The sequence below is a fragment of the Lichenostomus cassidix genome, chromosome 3, assembly GCF_008360975.1.
Source record: "Lichenostomus cassidix isolate B80296 chromosome 3, HeHo_3.0, whole genome shotgun sequence".
NCBI lineage: Eukaryota > Metazoa > Chordata > Aves > Passeriformes > Meliphagidae > Lichenostomus > Lichenostomus cassidix.
In genome coordinates this window covers 63,989,723-64,017,152 of record NC_139483.1, presented here as the reverse complement: position 1 = coordinate 64,017,152, position 27,430 = coordinate 63,989,723, and the positions used below count along the sequence as shown (strand labels likewise).

General features: G+C 38.9%; 1 protein-coding gene across 2 annotated transcripts in view; it reads right to left on the bottom strand.

Annotated features, from left to right (window-relative positions):
- ROS1 (ROS proto-oncogene 1, receptor tyrosine kinase) overlaps nucleotides 1-19,031 on the bottom strand; it is a 68,574-nt gene extending 49,543 nt beyond the window's left edge. Inside the window, exons 1-16 of one of the 2 annotated variants that reach the window (XR_014850942.1) lie at nucleotides 18,752-19,031; nucleotides 16,991-17,044; nucleotides 15,105-15,164; nucleotides 14,402-14,428; nucleotides 11,373-11,433; nucleotides 10,610-10,758; nucleotides 9,303-9,441; nucleotides 8,618-8,819; nucleotides 7,867-7,943; nucleotides 5,890-6,012; nucleotides 4,752-4,936; nucleotides 3,534-3,631; nucleotides 2,487-2,998; nucleotides 1,655-1,867; nucleotides 787-897; nucleotides 96-277 (exon numbers count right to left, since the gene is read on the bottom strand). Coding sequence is in view for 1 of the 2 variants with exons in the window: in XM_085056106.1 (XP_084912232.1) it covers nucleotides 96-277; nucleotides 787-897; nucleotides 1,655-1,867; nucleotides 2,487-2,998; nucleotides 3,534-3,631; nucleotides 4,752-4,936; nucleotides 5,890-6,012; nucleotides 7,867-7,943; nucleotides 8,618-8,819; nucleotides 9,303-9,441; nucleotides 10,610-10,758; nucleotides 11,373-11,433; nucleotides 14,402-14,428; nucleotides 15,105-15,164; nucleotides 16,991-17,044; nucleotides 18,752-18,874 (2,316 nt within the window). In the remaining variant the exon portion in view is untranslated. The remainder of the gene's footprint in view (nucleotides 1-95; nucleotides 278-786; nucleotides 898-1,654; nucleotides 1,868-2,486; nucleotides 2,999-3,533; nucleotides 3,632-4,751; nucleotides 4,937-5,889; nucleotides 6,013-7,866; nucleotides 7,944-8,617; nucleotides 8,820-9,302; nucleotides 9,442-10,609; nucleotides 10,759-11,372; nucleotides 11,434-14,401; nucleotides 14,429-15,104; nucleotides 15,165-16,990; nucleotides 17,045-18,751) is intronic. The other variant, XM_085056106.1, reaches the window with a different exon arrangement.
- Nucleotides 19,032-27,430: the final 8,399 nt, after the last annotated feature.

The window sequence follows — 27,430 nt, the reverse complement described above, 5'->3', positions numbered from 1 at the left end:
AAGAAGTAGGGATTATATTCCCAAATACTCCCTCACAGTCTTTATCGTTGATTTAAGGGATTTTTTTTTCTTTTAAGAAGTGCAACTATACCTACCGTGTTTGCTTTGCCAGCCCAATACAAGCATTGACCCAACCAATCAAAGGCCAACATCCTTGCATTTCTGACATCAGATACATAAGTGTTCTCACTGGTACCCTTTCTTTTGTTCAATGAGCAGGTCTGAACTTCCCCCATGGAATTAATCCAATAAAGAGTGTTGTTATACCATTCAAGGTCTTGAAGAAAAAAAGGAAGATGTTAAGCATTACACAGACATATAAATAAAACCCCTGTTTTTTTTAAGAATAAAAGCAGCCAGGCAGTTCAGCTTTTTAAAAATCAATACAAATGCACAGTTAGGCTCAGCTAAAGTGAAGGTAGATGCTTCTCTTTAGCAAATAATGTACATACCTGGTACATATATAGCCCTGATTACTATAAATGTATGACATATTGGGATGCTGGAGACAGAACTATGTAGTTCAGTGAGTTGATTTTAGCTCTGCTGTAACTGTGATGATGTCAGAAATGTTTCACTGAGGATTAATTTGGCTCATGAAATAGAAGAAAGGGGATGAACCCAAAGGGTTGGTTCAGTGAAGTTGCTGCACTGCACTGCACAACATTTGAGTCAAGACTGCTGCAATGAGAACTCTTGTCTTTCAGTTCTGTGGGTGAAATTTATGGAGAGCTAATTAATGCCAGCAAGTCTGTAGCAGCAGCATGCAATTTATTTAGTACTTACCTGAAATGTTTCTTATGTGAGGGTAGAGGAGCTCTCCTGGCCCGTAGCTATCCAATCTCTGCTTCCAGAGACCTTCAGGCCCCACTGCCAACATATATGGCTCTTCTTCAGCTACAAAGGAAGAAAACTACAGTTGTGCACACCAACCAGCAGTTTATGTATAATATTTGTATTTCAATAGCAGGGGTTCCTGTTTGTGGAAATTTACAAAAGCGCCTTTAAAACTGCCCCCTGTCCTAAGGAAAAGGACAAAGAAGAAATGCATGAAAATACCATAATTTGAGAAACTCAGAGATTCAAGGCAGGTTTAGATCCAGACCAATAAGGCAATTTGGAATCTTATTAGATGCTTGAAAAACACTGTGGATTTGGACCTGTCCTTACCAAAGTCAGGTAAAAGTCACTCCTAAGCCAGTCCAGTGCCTTAAGCTGAAAGGTATTTTCCTCTCAGACACCCCTCATTTTCTATGCTCAAACGAAGAATTTTCAGTATTTGGTGAGATGGATTTTTCCATGAACTGTCATTAACCTCCAGGGCACTGCACAAACCATTTCATCATAGAAAGTTCTTTACAGAGCAATGGAAAGGCATAACACCTCTTGCAAATAATGTTTTCAATAGAGTATTTGCATTAGAAAAATTTTGATAAGCACACATATTAATGCATAATTTATATTTAATAGCATTATTCTAGTTTGAGAATCTTACTACTTTAACTAAAAGCAAATTTAATTATCCTGTATTCTTTAATACTTCTAAGAAAAACCTTTTTGTGTCCCGTATTTTGCCCACAGTGTGTGCCTCACCAGGTGGAAAGATTTATACATAATTCATTCTTCATTTTTCCTGTGACAAAGCAATTCTCACCTTCTTCAAAAGTTGTACCTCTAAATGACTCTGACCATGGCCCTGCACCAGCAGGAGACACAGCTCTGACTGCAACCTCATATATTGTGAAGCTGGCCAGCCCCTTCACTGTAAGCCTTGTGTTACTAATATTTGAGACAACCCATTCCTCCTCAAATGGGTGCTGAGGTGACACTTTCACATCATATGTCCAGTTCTGCCAAGCAGATAAACCTGTGAGAAGCAAATAATCATGTTATTACAGAGTAGATGGTTGTAGAAAGTGATACACATTCTTTGAGAAAGATATATGTTGGAGACTCCTTTTAAAAATGCCAGTATCAGTGGAATTAGGAAAGGGATACGTTAAATATTTACACTCCACCTCTGGGACCAACCAAGAGTAATGCTTCAATGCCCCATGAAGAATGAAATTACAAGTACAAAAATTTTCCCTGGCCAGGTAATTTTCTGCTGTTCAAAGACACATGCACAGAGGACAGAAACCATAACACAGTCACTGATCAAGTCATTACATCTCTGCAATTAATTTTCTATTATATCAGCAACCAACATTACTTCTACTCCATACCATACATAAGATCAAGCTTTGCTTAAAATCCTTTCAGGGACAAATGAGTTACCAATATAAACTTGTGTTAATTTAGACAGAAAATTTAGCTGTTTTACTGGCAAATTATGGGTTAAATTTTTCAAACGGAGGTAATTCCATAACTTCCATCAGGATCTTCAGCTGAAGTCAATAAAGCCCAAATCAAGAAAAGAGAAGCCAGGAAGTTACTTCTCTAGGAAGAAAATAAGTGGACTTTCACACAGAAACAACTGAACTTACTGGTTCCAATAGTGTGTTCAGGTGGTCTCCAGCTGATCACAGCTTGGTCCAATCCAAATAGAGCCATGACAAGATGAGGAGCAGTTGGTAAAGGAAAAGGCTGAGCTGATGCCCCATAGAAAACCAAGTTGCCAAAGCCAAAGTATTCTGGGTATACCAAATTGCAGTCCACAATGTACTCATTGAAGCTAGAACTTCCCACTGGAGAGACCTCCTCGTGGAAAACTGCCGAGCCATCTGTGACTGTAAATGTGTTATCCTCATAAACAAAGCTCTCCATGTCATCAAATGGCACGTGTGATCTCAGCGTGTGAAACTCTGAACCATCAAGAAAACCTGACATGAAGGCCTGTTCTGTTTTGTTGAAGAAAATGAGTCTCTTAGATTGGAAGTTGATTGTGAAGGCTCTCAGAGCACTGGATCTCACCACTGGTGAAGCTGTGAAGGCAGTGCCAGGAAAGAGTGGAAGGTTTCCTCTGTATATGCCATCCTCCAGGAGACAGAAAATATAACTGGCCATGGAGCAAAATAAACCCAAATAACTACAGTGCAACAACTCTGTAGATGAGCCACAAATACTTTAGCAGCTAAAAGATGGGCTTGTCTTTATGCACAATAGGAAAATGCTTTGGCACTATCAAAATATATATTCTGGGAGAAGCAGGCACATCAGTTTTTACATTTTGGGAATTTAGATAGCAGATTATTGGAGAATATTCTTCCATAATACCTTAAATGTTATGCATGAATATTGTAAATTCATAGAGCTTCATATTCATAAAAGCATGAAATTTCTGAAAACCGGATTTCTGTATTGGAAAAGTTTTATCTCTTCTGCTAACATCCTAAAGAAGAAAATGCAGAAAACACTGCATGGCACCACTCTTGTTCCAATTGTTTTGTAGTTTGTTATTTGTTGCCAGTTGCACTTTTGTTTTGTTACCTCAAGTGCTTGAAACAGGAACCTAGATGACTAATGAAGTGGAGAAAATTAGAGAGCAGCTTTATAGCACCTTTGGCACCAAGTGCTCAAAGGAGTTCACTTACCCATTATAGGGATCAGCTATAACCTTCCTAGGAGATGTCACATGAAGAGGAGTGATGTCTTCAGCCACCGTGCAGTTCTCTAAATGGCAGACATGTATCTGGGGAATGAGAAGAAACACAGGTGCTGCATTCACAGGGTCCTTGCTAATAAGCAGACAAGCTGACCCGAGATTCCTTCAGGGGATTGAGACAGTGAAACACCTCTCTTACAATCCAGAGGTCCTTCTGGTCTCCTGAGCTGTCAGTCAGGCAAGTATAACACTTGTACACAAGTACAAAAGCAGCCATGACAGCTTACCCTGAAAGAGCCGTCAGTCATACCTCTAAGCTGGAGGAAAAAGTGTCTATATCCAACTGCCTATACTCAATTTGGAGGGTATAGGCAAACTGTACTTTCAAAATGGTCTGGCAGGGAAGCGAAGTGCTTTTCTGATCCTGGAAGCAATACCTTGGGATTCAGAAATCTCTGCCATCAGTCTGTTCATCTACAGCTCATTTGTATTTTTCATCACTGCTGCTTCTCCTGCTCCCTGATCCCTGAGCAGTAAGTGAAAAATCAGACATGTCAAGAGGATTAAAAAAAAGAAAAACATCCTCCACTAAACATTCAGGGCAAGTTTCTAGTCCTTTGTACATTAGAGGACTACTCAGGTACATGCAAAGACTGACCATTAATGTAACTGATATTTTATGAGTAGGAAACCCAGTGCAGGGTTGCCATCTCCATTTTTACTTCAAACTGAAGCAGCTGTAATCTGAGTTATCACACTTGTATGAAACACTTTCCCCCTTAAACATATTTTGTCAATTATGACAGACATTATAATATCTAGCTAGTTAGCTGACCACCTTCCTGAGGCAGAGTAGGAAATGAGCAGACTGGATGGGTAATCAAATAAAAGAAAATGTGCCTATACTGGGTATGAGGAGGGTGTGAAACAAAGCCATTAAAACCAAAACAGCTACTTCCTAAGAATAAAAATAAGGCAAGGAGCCAGAGTTCCGTGTAGGGTGTTTACTTTAAATATGACCTGGTAGGGAAGCCTTTCTTCTCTTTTAAATTATGAAATATGTGAATATTAATGTTATATTAAAATATATTTTTGTAATTGTATTTTGTGCATACATATCTATATATAAATCATGTTTTCTCATGTAAAATTAATCACAGTAATGGTTCAAATTAAGTAAGAAATTAATTAAGCACTAGAGCATTACCTTTTCATTCATGACAAAGTATATCCTCTGGTAAAGCCAGTCTAGTGAGATGGAAGTGATATTCCCCCAGCCAGCATAAAAAAGCGTTAGGTCAGACACATCAGACATATTTGCAACTCCTTTCACCCAGATAGAATTCCCTTCAGAAAAATAGACAACTTGCTGATAAATATTCACAGAAATTCCTAAAAATAGAAAGATATGTTCACACAGATAAGAAATTTTTCAGTTTTCCAATTAATTTTTCTACTTGCCTTAAAAATATGTATTTTTCAGTCTGCAACCCATCATCATCAGAGAAAAGTTAACTTTTTTTTCTCCTCACTTCTAGTTTTCTTTCAGATAATAAGGAAATATTTCCATTTGCTATGTAAGTGACATTATTGTAGAGAATTGCCCTTCAGAAAGGTAATCAGACAAGAAAGGACATGTAATATGCAAACAGACACTGATTGCCCCTCTACAGGTCAAACAGATGCAATTGGCATCTCCTCACAAAACACCATTCACTCTAGAATTCAAGCTAGAGATAATCTGTGCCACCTCTGCACTGTCGAATGCTATTTCGTCAGGGGCAACATTCTTTCTCTGGAGTCTTTGTGGCTCTGTGAAATTTGGTAGATAAAGCCGGATTTCCACACTGTCACCAAGGACCAGTGTAGATAAGAAATACTAGAATGGTGAGTAATTTGAGATAATGTGGTTGTCTGGTGACTTTGGCTACTAAATGCCTCATTAGTATGCTAACACACTAGCACCACCTCTTAACAGTTGGCGTTATTTTATTCAGAAGTTTAAACCACTTCATTTCCCCATATTCATGTTGAGAAAAAATAGATATTAATCACAGAGAAACATGGATTCATCTTACCTCAATTTAGATGCTTAAAATGCAAAAAGTTAACCAGCTGCCTAGATACAGTGAAGAAAAAGTTGCACTGGGGAGAACAATTCATCTCTTTCTAGTGCCTGTCACTTCAAATAGGTCAAACCGTGTCCTGAAAGCTGCTGTTTCTCTTGATTGACTCTAAAGTGAGACTAGGTACTCTCTCAAGCTATGTGAGGTTTATTCAGTCCTTGGTGAAGAGAGGTCTTAGTTGCACTTCACAGAAAAGGAAAGATCCCAATCTGATTTTACCTGTAATGTTGTGGTGTATAACACCATTTGGCAGGCACTGAGCAGCTTCGAGGAAATGTTCTGTGTATCTCCTCCTTAAAGACTCTTTTCTGGATAGGAAGAGCCATGCTGCTTTTTCCTGAACTAGCAAACAGAGAAATTCAGAATTTAGATGACCACAGCACGTTGCTAACTCAGATGCATCATTAATAGACCTGCATATACTGTGTACACATATGCATGTATGTATGAATATATTCTTACATTAGCACGGACAGACCAAAACTTAAACTCTTTGTGTGTTGAAAATGTATGGAGTTATTGAGCATTACAGTTAATTCTGGCTCCTCACACAGGGTGAGAATACACCACCTGAGTTTCATGCCATCATTTCCTGCAACAATAGCCAGTTCCCTAGAGAGGGAAAGTGATTTGTTCAAGAAACAAGTACCTTTCACAGGTAAAGATGATAATGGGATAATATTATCTGCTTCAAAGTTGATAAACTTAATTTTTTTTTTGCTAATAAAGTGACAGAATTTAAAGTCAAAAAGGAGAGTTTTGGTCTTTAAGCATAAACTGGCTTAATGCTTATAAAGACCTAAGTAATTTACATCAAAACCTCTGCAGTAAATCTGTACCTTCTGTCTGGGCTATGCACAGCTCAGGAAAAGATAGCTTGCCTTGCTTCTGAATCTAAGATCTGTGGAAATCTAGCACACACACTGCTAAATTGATTGTTACCTTAATTTTTAAAGGTGGTGTATTATTTAGAGTATGATTTTGAATAATTTCCATCGGCAAACAATCCTTCCCCTTTTTTTTTCCCCTCCAGTTTAAGCAGCTGTCTGCAATCAGATACCATTTCCTCATATCAGTATCACAAAACTGTGATCAAATTCTGTCTTAATTTATTCCCAGATAATCTGCATAGATTGAGCTGCATGTATTTCTCCCATGATGCACACACTGTGAGTAATTTCAATAATGATGCCTTCAGAGCAGAGTACAAGAGGCCAATCTTATATATTTATCTCTCTTCAAGTGACATTTCTTGCAATCTACAGCAGCAATCAGATTCTTTCCCCAACTCTTCTCAGGGCTCAGATCTACCCAGCTCAGTACCTGAGGCAGTAACACCATTTCTGAACATGATATATGAGGAAGGGCTGTTCCCCTTCCTGTTAGCACAGAGAGAAAGCACATGCCTGTGCAATTCAGGGGGAAAGAACTGAAATTTTATGTGGAGACCAGTAAGGGGTGTGGGGTGGTTGCCCACCCCCATATAAGGTGGGGGGTTAGGGGCAACAGGGTTTGCTTTTTTTTGTTTGTTTGTTTTCTACCTTAAATTAGATTTGGCAATTGGATTGATATAATGAACACAGTCCGGACTTTTCACAGATGACACAAATGTTTATGGCTCAGGGTCAGCCAACCCTAGAGCAAACCTCTGTGGAGTTACCAAGTAAGGACATGACAGTGTGTCTGAGCTATTACACACGCACACACACACACACACACACACACACACAAAATCATATTTTAAAAAGCACTACAGAAACAAGTTCAGTTTCTGTAACCAATAGCAGAAAACTGGCAATTCAGAGTCAGTCTTGAAGTGTTTTCATAGAGTTGAAGCATTTCCAGGTGTTCGACAACTGAATCCCTTCATGAGAAGGGAAGAGTTTTTAATTTTCTTTTCTAAAGGAACATTTTGGTAACATCAATTTTATTCTTATATGTGTTCTATCTCACCATGTACATTTCTCTGGCAATTAATTAACAATTTTGCAATTCTTTGAGTTATACCTGTAGTGTATCATTACTTTCAATATAAATAAGTTAATATAGTAAAATAAACACCTCCAAGAAAGAGCAACAAAAATTAGTATGATTTCCCATATTTGGCTTGAGATAACAAAGAAGTTTTGTCAAAATATCTTCATGTTAAGTATTTCATATTATTAGAGGAAATGCAATACTCTGCTGCTCTTGTACCTTTGGATGCTGGGGTTGTGATGTTGGCTTCGGCAGGGGGTCCAGCACCAACCTCATTAACTGCTACAATACTGAACCTATGGTAAACCAAAGATACAGGTTTTGGTTTGCAGGTTTCTTTTGAAGGATTGCCTGAGAAACATTTTATCAACTAGGGAAGCTGCTACTGAAGTGCTTGACTTTCAGAAAATGCCCTTTTAAATAAAATGCTCTGCGAAAATTTATAATAAATGCAAAACCAACCAAAATCTGAATTGCCCAAAGTCAGCTCAACAACAGAATCATCTAAATTTAAATTCAAAATAAGTTTTCAGACTCAGAACAACTCAACTTCATTTCAAAGGAAGATCTGTATTTACCAGTGCAAGCAGAATTCAGACCTTTGCATTTAATAAAAATGAAGGAATTTTACCACATGCTTAAGGACTAGAGAGGACTGCTCTGTCTTTCCCAGTTATACTAAAAACATACCACACAAACTTAAAAAAAAAAAAATTAAACCAGCAGCTAAGAAAATGCAGCCTCCCAGTTCTATATCAAATTGCTTTTCCTTCCTCACCATCTGACTTCTGCAAAAGCAGCCAAGTTACCTCAGATAACTCTGTTACCTCAAGGAAGGTGCCCTTGCTTTTGGCAAGAATATAAGTAAATAGCATAATTGTGCAGAAGTGGTATTAAGGTATACTCTGTGCTATCTGGGCAAGAAGGGGACAGCATACTTGGCCACATTGGTTATCTTTTCTCTCTGTACCTGTAAGTGGTGTTTGGAAAGGTGGAGTAGAACTGAAAGCTATGCCCTCTTGAGGCTCTCAACAGTTCATGCTTCTCACTGGTCAGGAGCAAGTTATATCCAATAATCAATCCATTTGGAAAAACTGGTGGAGACCAACTGACTTCAACAGTGTTTGGACTTGAACTCTGAATGTTTTTAATGACAGGAGCTGTTGCAGGAGCTGCAAGACAGAAATATCTGACTCTAGTATTTGGTTAAGACATTATTAGTTTTTCATTTTTAAATATGTGTTTAGGTTTCACACCTGTTAACTCATTTATACACCAATAAATATTGTTAGGGACAGCTTAATGTTTCAGCAACAGTTCAACTTTTTTTTAATGTCCAGGAAAACAGGAATGTGTTTCAGTCAAATGCATGCATAATTATGTACAAAAGTATTCCATGTGCTCTCACAATTTTAACCATGTACTTTTCTGTGCTTGCTTTTAAAACTAAAAGCAGGGAGAAGCCCTAAATCTTCTAGTTCAAACAAAAAGAACCTATAGGTATTTAGTATTTCAGTCTTCTGCATCTACCCAAGAGACAACATACACATGGTTCTGAAGATCCGGCACCAATGTTTTCTGCCAAAGAAAAACAATGAAACTTAAAAATTTCTGTTAAGATCCTGAAAGATGCAATTAAATGTGCAGTTCATTACCTCCAAAAGCATGTGTCCGGTAGCTGGGACTAGGTGGAGACTGGAGCTGCAGCTGAGATGTAATGATCCAAATGACTTGAAACACATATTCTGTGAAGGCTTGGAGGTCTTTGATGGTATATGCAGTTTCAGATACTATCTAGATTAATGCACAGACACAATTGAGTTTTTTCCCTTCTTCCAGCAGCAGCTACTATGTAGGATATTATGAGAGCAAAACAGTCTCATACAGCAACACACACATTTCAGGATAAAAAAGTGCAGAATCCTGAGTTTAATTAAGAGGAAATTCTGAAAGTTATTTTCAGCATAGACTTTGATTTTCCATCTTTTCTGAACTGTTTCTCTTCTCTTTTCCTTGGAACATGGCCCCAAATCTCAACAATGAGCAGATGTATCAAAGGATGGATACAATATAATAGTGAATTTTAAGAATAAAGTAAAAAAAAAGCTAAAATAGTAACATATTACAAATAATTCATTTTGAACATATACTACAGGTCTGAGATACAAAGGCTTTCAGTTACACTGAAATATTTGTTGTCTGAAGTAATTGCTCTCTATTATTTCATCAATGATTCATTCTGAACTTCCTGCTCAGCAAATTATCTTTACCTTTGATTTGTGGCACCAACTTGTCATGGCCTGTAAATTGGTCCAATAGAGATGATGGCAAGATAACAAGTGTACAGCTGACGCAAAAGAACAAATTATGAGAATAACTCTACTGAGTCAGAACAAAGGTCCTTCTAGCCAAGTGTTGTGCTTTGACAAGAACCAAAAAAAATTCTTTAGGGAAAGGTATTAAAAAAAAAAAAGTAAAACCTACAACCATACTTCTCCTGAATATTCTCACTGAAATTTCACAAGCATGGCTCAACATGAAACAATGGGAATATTTGCATTTAGTAGAACTCAATTTTTTCTTCCACTAATTTTTCCAGTCACTTTTCAAACCCTATTTCATAATTTTAGCAATTTTAATATTCAGGAGTTTAAATTTAGCAATTTATCATCCAGATGTACCAGGAAGCAGCTGAATGTTTCAACTACACATTCAGTGAGGAAATAGATTTTGCTAGTTTTCAACCTGCTACCTGCTAGTTTCCATCAAGGTCCCTAATTCCTATGTTGGAGGAAATGGGGAATAATAACCACTTCTCAGCTTCTCCACGCTACTCCTGATTTTGAAAATCTCTTTCATGTACATAACATATTACCCAATATTTTTCTAAAAAAAATTAAAAAAAATAAGAGCAGAGAAGAGTCAATTTCTTTGCAAAGTAAAAGGAAGTGTCCTCCTTTACCTCTGTGTACCTCCAGTCACCAGGGAGTTTATTGAACTTCCACTGGATAATATATTTCACCCCAGAGATGTTAGCTGCCTTCCACCCTACTGTGACACTGTTGTTTCCAATGGCAGATGCAAATGGTGCACTGGGCTTGTTCAAGTAGTCTGAAGGGAAAATAAAATACAATAGTAAGAAAACATCTTTCGTGACAATCACTGCATCTCAAAGGTAAAAACCTTTTACTTCACACACCAAAAACTGTGAAGCCAATAAAAACACATAAAAGAATATCTTGAAGATGTTGCTGAGTAACTTGCATGGCATTTTAAAGACAGTTTGATAAGCCAGATGGAAATAGGCCAAGTTCAATGAGAGCAAATGTGACTACACCTCCATACTTGTGTAAATGCATTTGTAGTTACAAGGACTTAGTAAAATTTTTCTGAAAAGAAACATAGAGAATGTGTGGGAGACTTCTGAACAGATTTTCAAGGGGAGTATTTCAATAGCACAGTATTGGCCCAGGGTATCATCTTAAACAGTTGAGACTGGATTCAAAAAGTCTCTTGTCCATTAAAAGGAGGGAAAAATGTTTTACTGCAAGATTAACTTCAGTGTATTTGTTAAAAGAAAAAGGAAGAGTGGTAGCTTTCTGATGAATAAAAATACTCAAGACATTCCTATTTTTTAAATAAATCCAGATCATAGAACAAGGCTATAATCTTAAAACTGAATTAATCAGACTGTCAATTGGACACAAGACTCTATTCAGACTTACTTAGTGCTTCAACTCCATATGCATCCTCTGCACGGCTACAGCCAAACTTACAGGAAACTGTCTGCGTAGGGCACAGAACTCACTGGTTAGCTTTGTGCAAAGGCAAACTTCCTTCCAGAATCATGCAGACACATTTAAAATACATGCAAATTCTGTGGACATTTTGCATATACACAAACCCTGTGGAAATAATTATACTAGATCTAAAAAGTAGCAGTACCATGAACTCACTCCAAATATTTTCTTGAGAGCCTTTTCATCAATTCACTGGGCCCTGAATTAAAGGTTTCCTCCTTACACACTGTCCCTTTGTGGAAAGCATGAATATGGAGCTACAGTAAAGTTGGAAACAGACATCAGTGATGACCATGGAGTTAGGAAGACAAGGTTTTTGACTAGCTAGTGACATATTTCACGTTTCATTTCACACTTTCCTGCTTCATGTATACCCTCTGAATGAGGCACATTCTCATAATGTATTTCCAATGAATTTGCAAAATAGCTGAAATGAGCAAATTTAAGAGCAGCCATGCTTAATTCACACTTCCTTTTCAGCAGCTACTCCTTCTGTTACAGTTGTGCCTACAAGCGGCAAACAGAACAAATATCCCACGGCAGCAAGCTCCACACTCATGTCCTAAGAAAAAGATTCCTGTGTTTTCAGTTCAGATGGAGAACATAGATATAGTGTCATCCTGTTTTTTATGAAGAGCACTTAAGAAGAGGTAGAAACATATTCTAGGTGGGTCTCAATAGCTTTAAAGTTACATTCAAGACCAAGTCTCCCAGAAATCCAAAATTTTGAGAAGTGGTGATTTGAGCTTTTCTAGGCAGGCCATTTATTTGGGCTCATTTTCTTCTGCAGGTTCATTCAGCCTTTAAAATCTTGAAATTTGCTCCATACAGCAGCAACCTTTGAAGTGATAATCAACTTTTAGATCATTCAGAAGCAATTCATTGTGGCAAGTGAGGAAAGTTTTTTAACTGCTCTTCCTATGATTTGAGGATACACACTTCCTGCACCCTGTGGAAACTGATACGACATGTTATTTCAGACAACACAGTCTCAGCTGAGACAGATTTGAAAACTTGCTTAGCAGTATATTCCTATATACTTTATGTCACATCTAGATATTCAGTGCCAAGTGCAAGCATTTAATTTTTTTTCCAATGTTTGCATATTCAGAGAAATAAAATACTTCCAGATAAATTATCACGACTGTTAGCAGGTGAAGATTCGGATGTTAGCAGACGTAAGTTATCAACTGTACACTGGAACTTTCATTTACGAATAATATTTATTTGTTTTAAGGGGTAGTGTTTTACATGATTACATGCTGATTCATAGTGTCTTCTGCCTCATTTAACACAGACATTTCTAAACACTTGTTTTTTGTTGTGTTATTCTTTCTTCTTCTGATTTTTGTCTGAACCTGAACCATAAATCAAATTTTTGCTTGAGGTAAAAGGATTGCTAAAGCTTCTAGCCTTAAATTTTGAGGGGAAATTGTCATCTGCTCTACTTGAAAACAATAAATCCTCATATATTCCCCATCCATCAGCAATGTTCCGGTATAAGCTACAGTGTGATGTCTTTTCTTGTAAATATTCCTATGAAATTCAGTGGCAAACCCCTGTTCCAGGTGGAAGGAGAAATACTACATGATTTCAGTCCCAAGGTGTATTCACACAACAGAGCTGAGCTAATGCCAAAGAAAAAGTCCCACTCTTACTCACACTCCTTTGCTCTGCAGAGTGCAATGACCTGATCCTCTGGATGCAGTGACACAGTCTGTGCCTGACATGTGCATAGTCAAGTCAGTCAGCTGATCCAGTGGAAAGATAATCCCAAAAAAGCCCTTGCAGAGTCAGCAAAATTAACTGGCATATTGCATGACCAGACAGGTAAAACAAAAGCCCTGACCCAAAACCAAAAGCAACAAAACCCCCACACCCATTTTATGTTTCTACAAAAGTAAGTTGGTTAGTTCTTGGACTGTTCCTACACTCCTAAACCACCATTTGGTACATTAGTAAACCTTTGTCATCATCACAGTTTTCTAGATTAAAAAACATTTTAAAAAATCCTTTCAATCAAATTTCCAGGCTTCCAATGGGTTTGTATTCTACTTGAGACTCTCTCCCACTTTTCCACCACCTCCTTGAAATGTGTTGCCCCCATCTGGGAAAAACCTTCATCTTGAGGTCTCAACAGTGTCAAACAAAATCTTGCAATCATCTCATCCCTATCTTATCTTATCCTATCCTATCCTATCCTATCCTATCCTATCCTATCCTATCCTATCCTATCCCATCCCATCCCATCCCATCCCATCCCATCCCATCCCATCCTATCCCATCCTATCCTATCCTATCCTATCCTATCCTATCCTATCCTATCCTATCCATCCTGCACTCTGTGTTCATGCTAAAAGGTCCCATCTCTTCACCAGCACTTTGTTGGCCCATACTCATCTCTCAGAACACCAGAGCATCTGCAGGACACACAGGCACTCCCCACTTGAGATCTCTTTCTAAAGGGTCACATGTTGCCCCTTACTGAATTGCATTTTATTTCATCCAGGCTCTCTATCCAGTCAAGAGTTTTTCCTTCTAGCTACCACTCTTTGTTTCCACTTCTCACCAAGCTGCCATCATACCAGCCTTAATAAGCATTCTGCCTGTCTTTGATGGAATTAATGAAAAACTGGATGAACAAGACTCTTGTGAGAGCCTAGAACATAGTTGACATAGGTCTGTCCTGTTTCATGGTGCTGAGATCAGTCTGCTTTTTTTACAGCAATATTCTTTGTCACACAGCGGTTTTTAATGCAAACCTGTCCTTAGTCACCATGCTGAAAAGAAAACATTCAGGTATGTAACTCATTCTTCAGCTTTAGGGAGTACAAAACAATTAGACCTGAATTGATAAGTTTGTGTATCTGCATTGTATTTCTTGGAACTCTGTGGACATAAAAATCAACTGAAATAGTAATTTTTTTGTATTGCTCTGATGGCATTTAACTTACCTCACATGCTCTGGTGTATGTCTCATTCTACAAAGAAATAAATTAATACAATGTGGAGTTAGCATAAATATAATCACAGAGTATTTAAAACAGATAATACATATTAATTAGAATTTCTTATAGTGAAAGTATGTTACAAAACCTTATCACTGGCAAATAATGAAAGAAGGAAAACCCACACTTCAAAGAACAGAAAGTCAACAGGATGCTAAGGTTAAATGTGATTCAGGCGTTCAAGAGATGCAGAAAAATGAGCAGTTTAAAAGCTATCATGGCAGCTGTCCCAGACCAATGCTAGTTCTTATCCACCTGGTTTAGTAAAAACAAGAAATCAATTTACTAAAGGCCATGTGCTTCATTTACATGTGCATGCAACTCTGAGACAGACCCTGGTAGAGTAAAATCCTGAAAAGCACTAGTGCATTCTCAATGTCTAAAAATCTGTGTTGAGCTTAATGAACTGTAAAATGCCCATACATTTTGACAAATGCAATGAAAACTTTTGATATTTTTAATGGCAGCTTGCACAGCAAGAATTATTAACTTCCCAAAACAGAATTCATAAGGAACTGACAGAAAATATAGACATTGCATCTTTTCATAGAAACACTGCTCTGATTGGATTTTGAATGCCTGCCATTGGATAATGTACTTGATGGACTGGAGACAAATGCTATAGAGACAAAGCTCAGGTAATACTCACACATTTCAGTGGACAGTCGGTTTGCACCACGGCATTCCAAAACTGACACCCCTGTGTACACTGCAAAGACAGAGGATGGCTTTAAAAATGACTTTGAAAGCACAGTTCTAAAGGGAAGGGATACTCCAGCACTAGCAGTACATTATAGGTACATATGGGTATTACAGGTATTCAGATCCTACAGTAAGAGAGTTATGTTGTGTAGTGCCTTTTTCAATGTAAAACCAAATACAGAGCAAAATAAATTCAGTCTTGTTTTGGGAATAAATTTACTCAGCCTGTTATGATGTGGACAGTGCTCCCACCCTCCCAGGTTTATTTTGCCACTTGTTCTCTGTGCAGAAGTAGCAGATAGACAGTATAAAGTCAAGCACAGAGGACAGCTGTTCAACACAAGCCTTCCCAATAGACATTGGCTTTAAAACCATGAGTTTTCAGACAAGTCATAATTATGTTTTCATTCAGCTTTGATATTGGACCTTTCTTGTTTATGTTGTCCCATCTACTTCATGAAGATTTTTATTTTTAAAGGAAAGCTGGAACAGCTTTAGAAGCAGAAGACTCTGATATTGAGTATTGCAAAGCCTCGTGAAAAATATAGTTAAGACTTGATAACACTGAGCAAAGACACACAGTAACCTAAACAGGTGAGTCAACCTTACTATGTATTGTCATGACAACACAGACTTTTATGGTCCCAGCATAATAAATGGCCCAGCCTCACTAGATACCAGGTGCTGAGAGACTGCTTCCCACTAGTCTGTGTGGATAATATTGAAGACTGAATTCTCCACCACTCTTCAAAGGACAGGTATAATCAGTGATAGTGAAATTGTCAGGAATAAACTTTCTAACACAATTTGAAGCATTAGAAAGCAGGCATGCTTTATCTGTGCAGGAGATGCAGAAGGACATCTTACTTCTGTGTGTATTGTGAGACTTTATAACAAAACATTTATCCACTATAACCACACATATTCATTAAAATGTGTTTCATATCTAATACATAATCATCAATTTCCTACAACTAATTTCCATGTATCTGCCTCCTACCGGAAGTCCTGCTATGGTCCTGAAGGCTTATCAAGAGGGGTCCCTGGTGGTCATATTCACTGAATGCTTCGATATTAGAGGTGACCTTTCTTTGAACTTTTTATTTGGGCATGCGCAGTTGCTTCTTGTTACATAACTTGCAAAAACCCCACTGTAGTCCTCTTATCTGTTTCCCCACTGGTTCCAGTCATGCTTATCATCCTGTGTGCATGCCTTTGCATCCTTTTATCTTCTTTTTTTTGCCGGTTAGTCTTTAAGCTTTATTCAGCAACTTAGGGATGTTGGAAATTTTTATTCTCTGTGTTATTTATCACCACCAGCTTGAATTGCATTTGAGATCTGAACTAGAAAATCAGCTAAAGCCCTCCAAGAATCCTCCTATGGAAAGTTCATGTTAAGCCCCCATAACAAACACAGCCATTTGAAGTCCTAGAGATCTCTAAAGTTCAACAATTGTAATTATAAGTTTTCTCACATTGAATCACTGAGAAAACAAAATAAACTACTTAACTGTACAGAGGTAACTGAATAAGACAGTCTTAATGATTTGCATGTTGGAACACAAGTTTTGACTTATTGTCTCAAAAATGAGAGAATACAAATTTTGTAGATCACAAATGTGATCATGACTCACAGAGATCATCACCCTTTACACATTTAGCCATGCCTCCAATAACTTGAAACAAATCTACCCATTCAGCTTAGTGACTTATGCTAGATAGGCAACTGTGCACATTTGCATGAAGTCTTTGAAAATATGATCCTTGTACCCATTGTATTCAAGTAGCAGGAACATAAAATGTCAGTAATTAGCAAAGTAAACCATTACTCACTGCTCCAGTGATGTCACTAACATTGCAAAGGTTAGCAATTCCAAGTTCTCCTTCCTATAACAGAAATACATAATTTTTTAAAACAATCAAAATATTTCCTCAAAATTCTTTAATTAAAACACATTGAAGTTTTTGCTTCTTGTAAACCAAATTTTCTTTGGGTGGTATTTCTTCATCTAGAGAAATTTATTGTTGACACAGCAGTAGCTTCTAACTTGAGACTAATTTTAGAGATACCATCAAAGACATTGGCAGAATGGGTTGGTGTTAATCAAATTATCTGAGGTAAGAATTTGGCTCTTACCTCCCCATTCTGTTTCACTTAGTCAATAACAAACGCTTCACGGGTAAATAGGGCTTAAATGACAAAGCCAAGTGGCTTTGACCTCTTGGGAGCAGAAAGACCTTCCTTCAAGCCAAATGCCTTTTGTCTGGCCACCTTTTGAAGGAGCTTTACGAAGCCATATGGTGATTGCCACCACCCTTCCCCTCCTGCTAAAAGTGCTCTCCAGCAAACAGCCCTGGTTTTTCACATCATTTAAAGTGTGCAAAACCTATCACTGTCACTGAAGTGCAAATGATTTGAAGATGTATGCAACAACCTTAGAGAAGCTGAATGTCAGCTCTTAAATGTTTGACCTGAAAACAGGTAAGAGCAGCCTTAATAAAACAACTCTCAGGAAGAAATTTTCTGCACACTGGGCACATCATGACGATAGTGAGAATCAAAGTTGTCACAAAGAAAATTTGAACACAACAAGTAGACCATAGGAGAAAAATAAGATCTACAGCTCTCAGACTCGAAGATTACATTTTTCTCATCTGAATCAATACATCCAATACATTCACTGAACATGAATGTGATTTTCCTGTCTTTCAAAGCTGAAAGGAAGAGCAGCTTATTTCTTATTCTGAATTAATTTAAGCTTAAATCAAAGGATCCCCATTAAAGTTATCACTGCATGATAGGCTTCCATCAAGGAAGGCAATTAACTCTTTCACTGATGCAAGAGTTACAAATACTTGTAAAGGAACTGTCAGGCAAGTGTATGAAATAAAATAGAGCAGGTGATAATTCTCTGCAGCAGGTTTCCACAGTCAGCACCAAGGCACAAAATGTCCTTTTTACAAAGCAAAGATACACATTCCTCTAAACCACATCAACATTTCAGGCAACTAGAAGCAAGAAGGCAACTCCTGAAGGCAGAGTAATTGTCTAGATTTCAGATGTTTTGCTTATCTTTGTCTTGCATTTGTAGAAGGAAAAATAATAAATTCTACATACTATTCAAAGGACCACTAAGAAAGTATAAAACTAAGGATCTGACCACTAATTTTAATACTTACAGAAATATCCACAATTTAAACCAACTAACTTTAAAATTAAATACAGGATAGCTGTGTGTGTCACAAATTCCCAGAAAATTTCTTATGACTTAACAGTTTTCTTTCCTTATATAAGAAAAGCCCTGGACTAGACAGAAATGAATAAGTAACATGAATAAACTGAAAGAACAGTTTCTTTTCCCCACCCTCCAGAGTCTTTAGCATTTATAGTAATTTCATATAGTTGGAATAGTGGGATTTGTTCCTTACCAGATTCCACAAATTCAAATGTTAAACATTAGCTCTCAAATTGTGCTCTTGTTAAGACACATTCTTTAGAATAATTTTGAAAAAGCTGATACGCAATACAAAGTTTTTACGCTGCTAATAACCATCTGTATTTCAAAAGGTTAGGTACAGTTTTTGAAAACTTACCAGGTTACTGACGCATAAGTCTTGACAATTCCTTGAGAAAGCACAGTATACTGCAGAAATCCATAGACAGTAAAAAGCAACAAGCCTTTTAAGCGAGAAAACCCACAGGCAAGCGTTCCTCATATCTTAAACAATTTCATCTGTCAGTCTGTTTCTTCCCTTGACTTGGCCATACAAACTCCTTTTAGTCTAGGTGACGGAAATTTCTGCATGTCAGATTATTAAAATATTTTTTAAGTCCTTGTTTACACTCCACTGCTGCAACAGCTTCTCAGCTTCCTGGAGCACTTGTCTTGAATTTACGCAACCTCTATTTCATAGTTTCTTATTAAGCCACTGAAACAAAAGAGTTGGCCAATGAAAGTCAGTGTATTTACTTACACAAATATCATTAACGTAAAAAGGAAATTAAGCGCAATGCTTTTGATCAAGTGCTTTGAGCAGCACAGAGACAGGGAAACGGTGGGGGAAAAATAGTCTAATAATAATTTTGCCTAGTTTAAGCTACTCCTAAACATTTTTAAGTGGTTGCAACTAGGCAAATTTGTTGGTGACAATGAATAACGTTTTTAGAACACCGCTGCTCATATCAGATGTGGCAAAAATATTATTTTTTTCTTTATTTGACTGTCTCCAAATATTCAATTTCCAACACCAGAGTACCACTCAGAACAGACCCTTGTCTGCTTTCCAATGGAATCTAGACACAAACTAACTAGAGCCAATCTGCTAAGGGCCCTCCAGATGAGGGGGCACGATTGTACTAGTAAGTTTGTATCCATGTCATGGAAGAAAAAGGAAGCTGAAAGATAAATCATGTATCTGATTTAAAGAGCAGTGAAGAGTCTTACTCAAAGTTGGAGACTCGCATTAAAGAGGTCCGTGGAAACTCAAGCTTAAGACACATCCAGGTCCTGGTCTGTGGCACATCTGTGCTGTACCAGCAGAGCTATCCAGAGAGTAATTCTGCAGTGTATCTATATATATATATATATGTATGTATATGTATGCTATGTCATTTTGTGTATGTGTATTACTCATTATAAAACAAATGTGCTATTTTATAAATAATATAGCATTTTGGTGATCAGTTGAGGCTAGCACATCCTGTTATTGTTGCTTAAAGAGGGTACCCATTTTTCCACCATACCTTTCCAAGCCCGATTCACTTGTCATTCACTGCCTCATTTTTGCAGTCATGTAATAAAACAGGCTGAGAACCTTGTTAGCACTTAACCCAGCAACAGCAGAAGCACATTGGTTGGCATTAATGTGATGCTGGTTTTTTCTGACTCATGCTCTAGTGCAATCCCCTGTGCTGTTCTGTCCATGCAGTGAAAGCAACAAATGCACTAAGGCAGGAGGAAAGGGAAAGCCAGGCTGGATACAGACAATGAATATTGGGAAGCACATGGCTCAGAGGTGGTCTGAGGAAGGAAAGGCTTTTAGGAACAGGTTTCTTCCTTTTCTTCCAGCTGCCCTGGGAAGCATTTGTGGGATTCCTTGTGCATTACCTCAGTCTCCTCACCACTACTCAAGGGAACACCCAGATACCCAGATGAGAGTAAAGCTCATTGAGGTGAGATTTGCTTTCAGCTAAGGGTTTTCAGCTACACAGGTGTGGGGGAATTACTGCCCAATTTGCCTGTCACTTCTCCACTCCAGAAGGATGCTGCCCCCACTCCAGCCCATGAGCAAAGCTGCTCAGGAGGGGGGAGCTCCTTATATCCAGCCAAAATAAGCCAGTTTAGTCTGACTGCTTAAATAGCAGCTCTCTGCTAATCCAGCTCATCTTGGCTGAAGAAGTTTCATCAGAGTTCACGTGACCAGCAACACTGAAGAGGAAGCTAGTGTCAGGCAGATGGAGGCTAAAATTTCTTCCAGAGGCAAAGAACTTAGACTTTGGATAGTTAGGATATTTAGGACACTCAGAATTTAGTCTCTAGGACTACTAGGTCCACACCAGTAAATTCAGTGTACCCACATCCATACCCTAGCAAGTAGCATGGGATAGCCCACATCCACACTTTAAAAATCTCTCATAATCCGAGAGAGGATAGGCATAACTGAAATACCTATGAGCAATGGTTCTTAGCTTTTATTATATCCCAAACTGTTCCTGGATATTATTTGGGCTAGTGCTGATGTGGATCAAAATCCACAGGGTTCAACAACTGATCTATATGGTCACTGAGTATTAAGAATGCTGGCTTATGTGGATTTAAATTACTATCTTAGGTATAGTGCAGATAAAAACATATGTCTAAGTTTGAACTTAAAGAAATCATTTAATGGATTTTCAATACTCAACTTTCTTTCATTTGTTTTTGGGGTTTTTAGGAAGTAATTGATTGTTAGGATATCTAGGGTCTTTTTTAAGGATGTATAAGGAGAAGCACTGGGCGATGAGAAACACAGAATCACAGAATCATTACAGTTGGAAAAGACTTCCAAGATCACAGAGTCCAACCTTTGACATCATCATCATGCCAACTAAGTCATAGCACTGAATGCTGTGTCCTGTGGTTTCTTGAATGCTTCCAGGGATGGTGACTCCACCAGGTTAAGAACTTAGTGAGGAATGTAATCAAGGTGCATCTTAAAGTCTGAAAAATAAAAAGTCCACAGCATCATAACAATAAAAATTACATAACAGTATTTGGTTTTTCGGACAAGGAAATTTGGTTACTATCAAATATGCATAACTAACACTTTGTAACTGGAAAGCTTGGCTATTACTGATGAGGATAATTCCTGTCAGTGAGCATTTGCACACTCATATAAGGGTATGCACACATGCCTCGCACAAATGGGCTCTAACCATTACAGTTAGTTAACAAAATAGTAACATTAAATACGCTATTCAGATGAACTACTCAAATGGTCCAGAAATTTTTCTTAAACGTCCAACACTGTTTTCCACCAGGTGTCACTGTAACATCCCATAAACCACGACTTTCAAAGAAAAAAAGCACTGAAATATCTCCTTTATTGCTTACCTTCCTTTGAACACATTGGGAGAACAAATACTAACAGTCACTTGAGTCTTTGGATTTTTAACCTGAATTTCAGGAATTCTACTAGAAGAGAGTACTTGTGGGCTTTAAAAGCTGAACTTTAAAAGGACTGTTTGCACTATCTGTAAATGACAGGGTATTATGTGTAATTTTTAAGTACATCCCTTCCATAACACTGCATCCTGGCACAGAAGTAGGGATCCAAATTCTGTGAGGTATCATTAATAAACCTTGTCCTTTATATTATAGATCTGCTAATAGAACTACATTTCCTTTGTCCCAAAGCCCAGCACAAGGAAGATGCTCTTGCAGACCAACACATCTGCACAGAAGAAGAGTGTGAATGAAGAGAAAAATAGAGAAAAGAAAGCTTGATCACAATTCCCTCTCTGAACAGCAGTACATATCAGAGCTCTTCATGAACTATGGATTTATATTTCAAGCTCTTTTGAGTATCTTTTAAGAGAAACAGAACTATGTACAGACAAATTATCAACCCTGATAGCAATGAATAAGGGCTATCATACCTTGAGGAGAATCATATACATTATTAGGGCCAGTAAAGCAAGTAACTACCATCTTCTTTATACCTGAAATTATCATGATCCATAAAGATAAACCTTTCCTGTATGTGAACATGCACATGACTGGGCATATGTATACATGAATGGTATATTACAAGCAGGCTAAGGATCAAAGACACAGAGTTTTGTGCTTTGCTGCACTTATAGCAGAAGACTAAAATTATTGCCTCAAGGTGGGTTTGCAGCCGCCTGTACCATTCACCCCAGTGCACAGACACAGGCTTTTGTACATACAGCCAAAAAGATCAGCTGGGAAACATCTTCTGGGCTGCCAAAAGGTTACAGCCCAATGTATTAACATAAACTGATGGCAACTTCAGTTTATTTTAATGGTACAGGACAAAAGCTCTCAAATGGTCATCTCCCAGCTGACCCAGTCCTGGAGCCATGCCATCATCCCTGCACTCGTGGCAGCAACCTCCATCACAAACGTAGGCCAAGCAACTCAAGGTAATACCCACTCCAGCAATCTAATTTTAATCTCCACCCACGTTTGAGTCAGACACCTAAAATGTCATCAAATGAAACACATTGAGTGTGCTGCCACTTAAACACATCTATGCAGCGTTTCACAAAACAGCAGCACACAGCAGCAATTGGCAGGACAACAAAAACTGAACATGGGATGGCTGAGGAGGCAGGCAAGGGGACATCTAAAGCCCACAGATGTCTGTGTCTAATCTGTGCAGTTTGTGTCCAGTTACACAGCACTAAAAATTCCTTGAAGACAGACCACCTTTCAGGAGTCCTAACTTGATGGGAAGGAAAGCTGGGAGAGGTGAGAAAAAAGACACTGTCAAGCCCTCAGCCACCCTACAGGGCAGAGCAATGAAAAGGAAAATCTCAGCTTTTACTTGTGAGTTTCTACCTCCATTGTCTTGGGGAGGTCATCTTGAAAAGATATGCTGATGTGAAGCATTCACTAGTGATGATGGATTTTCACTCTTTTCCAAAGATCATAGATTATTCTCATTTTCCCTCCAGCAAAGGGCCCACATTAGATTTTGAATTTAATTTCTTAGTAAAGTAAGTGAACAAGGACCCTAAGGGCAAAAAGCTTCCCTCCACTTCCCTGGCCTCCCTCCTTCCCCTTTTATTTGTTAGTGCAACTGCTAAGACAGCTGTTTGTCTGGCAATAGCAGCCAGTCGGTCAGGGAGTGCTGTGCACAAACAGAGGGAAGGCCATACAAGAGAAACCCCCTGGAGTCTGGCTCAAGATTTATATCTATCTCTGCAGATTAGAGAAGTGGGGTTGGGGAGGGGGGTGAAACAGACTGTTAAACTGGATCAAATTGGAAAGACAGTCATGCATGAGATACTTAGCTAAACCAGTCAGGAGACAGGGATTTGCTTCTATTGATCTGCAGTAATGATGACTGGAGAAATGTCTCATTAAACGATGTACAATGATGGATTTCAGACTAGGCAAATTTGAGCTGTGGAGATTAACAAAAGGAAGAGATGTAAAAGCTAGGCCAGGATAGAAAATATAAGGACTGCTAAAGGGTAACATGGATTTATAAATATATTGCTAAAATATTCAGATCTAAAAGAAAAATAATATATTAGGGCTTATTAAACTGCTTGTGAAATCATCATGCACATTAGGAGAAACAGTGAGCACAAAGTGACAATAAAAATCTTCATGTTAAGTAGATAAAGCTTGCAATTTTTTTGTATTGCTTTAAAAAGGATAAGTTGGCAAGGTATTTGCAAAGCTTTTTAGTGATTTGTTCAACTGTGCTATCTATTAGATGTCTCCTGATTATTACTAATCAAATGTGCTGTCTGAAATTTGAAGAAAACTAAATTTCAACATACACAAGTAGCAGGCAGTGCAACAGTGTAAGTGTAAAATGTCCTGATGCAGGAAATCTGAAGGAGATTCCATGGAAAAGATGTGCAAAGGGTTTTAGAAACAGAAGGAAAGATGATTGCATACTACAGAGGGAATGACTTATTTCTCTGAGCTTGTAGATCAGTGTATAAGAAGATATAAAATCAAGATTAGGAGAAAAAGACAAATGGTGCAGAAGCAGTAGTGCAGATTACACAATCTTTGTAGGGATCTTCAGAACAATCAGATGTTCAGTTTGCATAAACATCTCCCATAGCAGTCTCTACCTCTAACACCTCCTGGTTTCCATGGCATTCCCAAATACCTGAGCATTTCAACTCCCAGTAGTTCCATAAAAAGAAATTGCTTATCCAACAATCCAGAAGAAAATCCATTTGCATAGAGTTTCTTACAGATTAAGAAGCAACAGTGCCTATTATGGAGACAGGAATCAACAGAGACTGGATTTGACCATTTCAATCACCAACCTGGGAGAGTGTGTTGCTGGATTGCTGTATGGATGTACTGCTCACTGGCCTATTGGTAGGTGTCTAGAGTTTCAGACCTTCTCCCGCAAAAATTCCAATCCCTCTCTCCTTGTCTGAGCAGTACCCCTGAGTACAGGCACTGACACTGGTCCACAGGAACAAGCAGATCCCTTTCTCCCCATAAGCAAGAGCAAATCTCTCATAGTAGGGGTAAAAAAATTAAAGATGTTCTCTAAAGCACAGGCGTGTTGCAAACAATTGGAGATACATCTGATCCCTTCTTTTCTGAAGGAGAGGGAAACATTCCCTGGGAAGACCATAATTAGCTGGGATCTACCATTCAGAGAAATCCTGGGGATGGTAACCCAGCACATCATTTCCACCTGCAATAACAGGTAAAAACATAAATGTTGTGGGCAAGACAACATTTTGTCTCGACTCGCTAACATGTACCAGCACCACAGGCAGCCCAGTCAACTTCAGGTTTTATCCTCCAAGGGTTTCAAACCCCTCTGGAATACCAACAGCTGCCATGATTTAAGACAAGTCTGTTCCTTGACCCTCCGGGTGCAGAGGACGGCCTGAGCACAGCTCCACGGCCCCAAAGGCAGATCAACCTGATAAGGGGCAGCTCCTGCTGAGCTCCTGAACTGTGCACCCACCCTCCTCTTCTGGGGAACCTGGGGCTTCGTTCTGATGCCTGAGAATTTCTAGTTTTTACTCTTCATATATCTGCAACTCTGGTGTAGTATAAAAATGCTAAAACCTTGGTTCCCAGCATCTTAAGCCAAAACAATTTCCTCTGAATAGAAATCCAAGGACACATTTGTTGCCCTAGGGCCCAAAAATATGTAAACAACAGTGAGTTGTGGGGGGAACAGGCCTGGGGTGGTTAACATAATATTGGAGAATTAAGGGCCAATATGCTAATATGACAGAACTTATAAAAGGTGAAGAACTCGTGACTGGTCGTCCATTTTGGGTGTAGCCTTATGAGGGGGCTTTGTTTGCCCTGAATGTACCATAAAGGCCTTGAATAAATTTGTCTGCTTTTACTCTCCTAACTTGTCTTGGCCTCTATTCCAGGTAGCCTGTTTTAGACATCAGCTCCCTTCCCTAAACACAGGTCACTGGTGACATCCTCTCTGTTTCAGGGTGCCCCAGGTGTTCACCCAGGGCTGGAAGAGTTTAGGCACCATGGCAGGAGTTCCTGCCACCAGCCAGGAGCCGGGCAGCCAGGGCCACCATCAGGCACCTTCCTGGGGACAGAGGCAAGCCAAGGCCAGGCTGGGAGGTGGGCCCATGGCTGGACAGGGCCCGGGGCTGGAGAGTGGACGTGTTGTGGCATCAGTGGGACAGGGGCTGATGGCTCCAGGGGCTGGCATGGGCTCTGGTGCCTGCTGGGTGGATGGGGAGCCCTGTGAGGCTGGCAGAGAGAGCTGATCCCAGGCATCCCCTCAGAGCCAGGCTGCCAGGTGTCACCCCAGAGCAATGGAGCCCCTGCCCTTCTGGGCCAGTAGCTCAGAGCCGGAGGGATCATCCAAACCTCTCAAAAGGCCACTGAACTGAGTCTGCCTACTCCACTGACTGTAGCAGCAGTTACTTGAATTTAGATGTATTGATTTTAAATTAATTGCAATGCTTTTAAACAGCCTAAGTATTATCTGCCCACAGCCATATGTGCTGACCCTTGAGCTGGCATAGACACACTGTCAGAATCCCAGCAAGATGATGGTTTGGGTGTTAAAGCTTTAATTTTTTTTTTTTTTTTTTTTTTGCTGAGGAAATTTCCTTCCAGCTGAGGGAGGTTTCCTTTGTGAGGAAGTTGTCTTCACCGAGAAGAGAGACAGAAGCCAGAGCAAAGAGGCACACAGAGGAGGCACACCTACCCCCTGCCAGTGAGGGTGCACCCCAATGCCAAAAGGATTTATCTCCTGTGAAGGACATCAGCCCCAGCATTCCTTGTCATGTTCCCAGACCTCAGTTTGCTTGCCCTGCCCTAGCACTGTGGTCCCTCCCCCTTGCACCAGCTCTGCTGTTTTGATCCTCTTCTGAGCTAATTCAGGTCCCCAGCACAGCAGAAAGCCATTCACCTTGTTGTCAAGATAATGTTCTGCTAGTTCAGCAAATTGAATTAGCTCAACACAACATCAGGTAAGCTCCAGGAAGAGGGGAAGTGAGGCAAAGAAAGGAACCCTTTGACCCAGCTGGTTTGAGCCTCCACTCTAACAGCTGCTATTGTTAACTAAATTTAGGTCTGATACATCATTGTCCCTTAATAGAGAGAAGCCTGGGGAGCGGGGTCTGCTGCTCATGACATATTTGAATGTGATCTTGCACAACAGAGCAATGACCTCTCTCTGTATTATGATAACACAAATAGTAAGAGGTGGCCTTTAATTGTGAGTGCATCTGGACTCCTAAAAGATTTGCAGAACAATGACATGCTTAAGCTGCAATGACAAACACTACCTCAATGTAAAGCAGGCTAAGACAGGAGAAACATTAAACAAGGGATGTCATACAGGTTCATATGTTTATGCTCCCAAGATTAAAGATATAAATTGGTTTATGAAAAATACATTATTTTTTGGTATTATTTACAATCACAAACACATGCGCACATATGCCTTTTCTAAAGCTGAAAGGACTCAGTGGAGCTCAAAGAAGAAAGGAATTCACTTAAAAGAGAAAACCTGTATCAAAACAGATGTAAGAGAATTAATTATTTTAAAACAATAAATAAAATAATT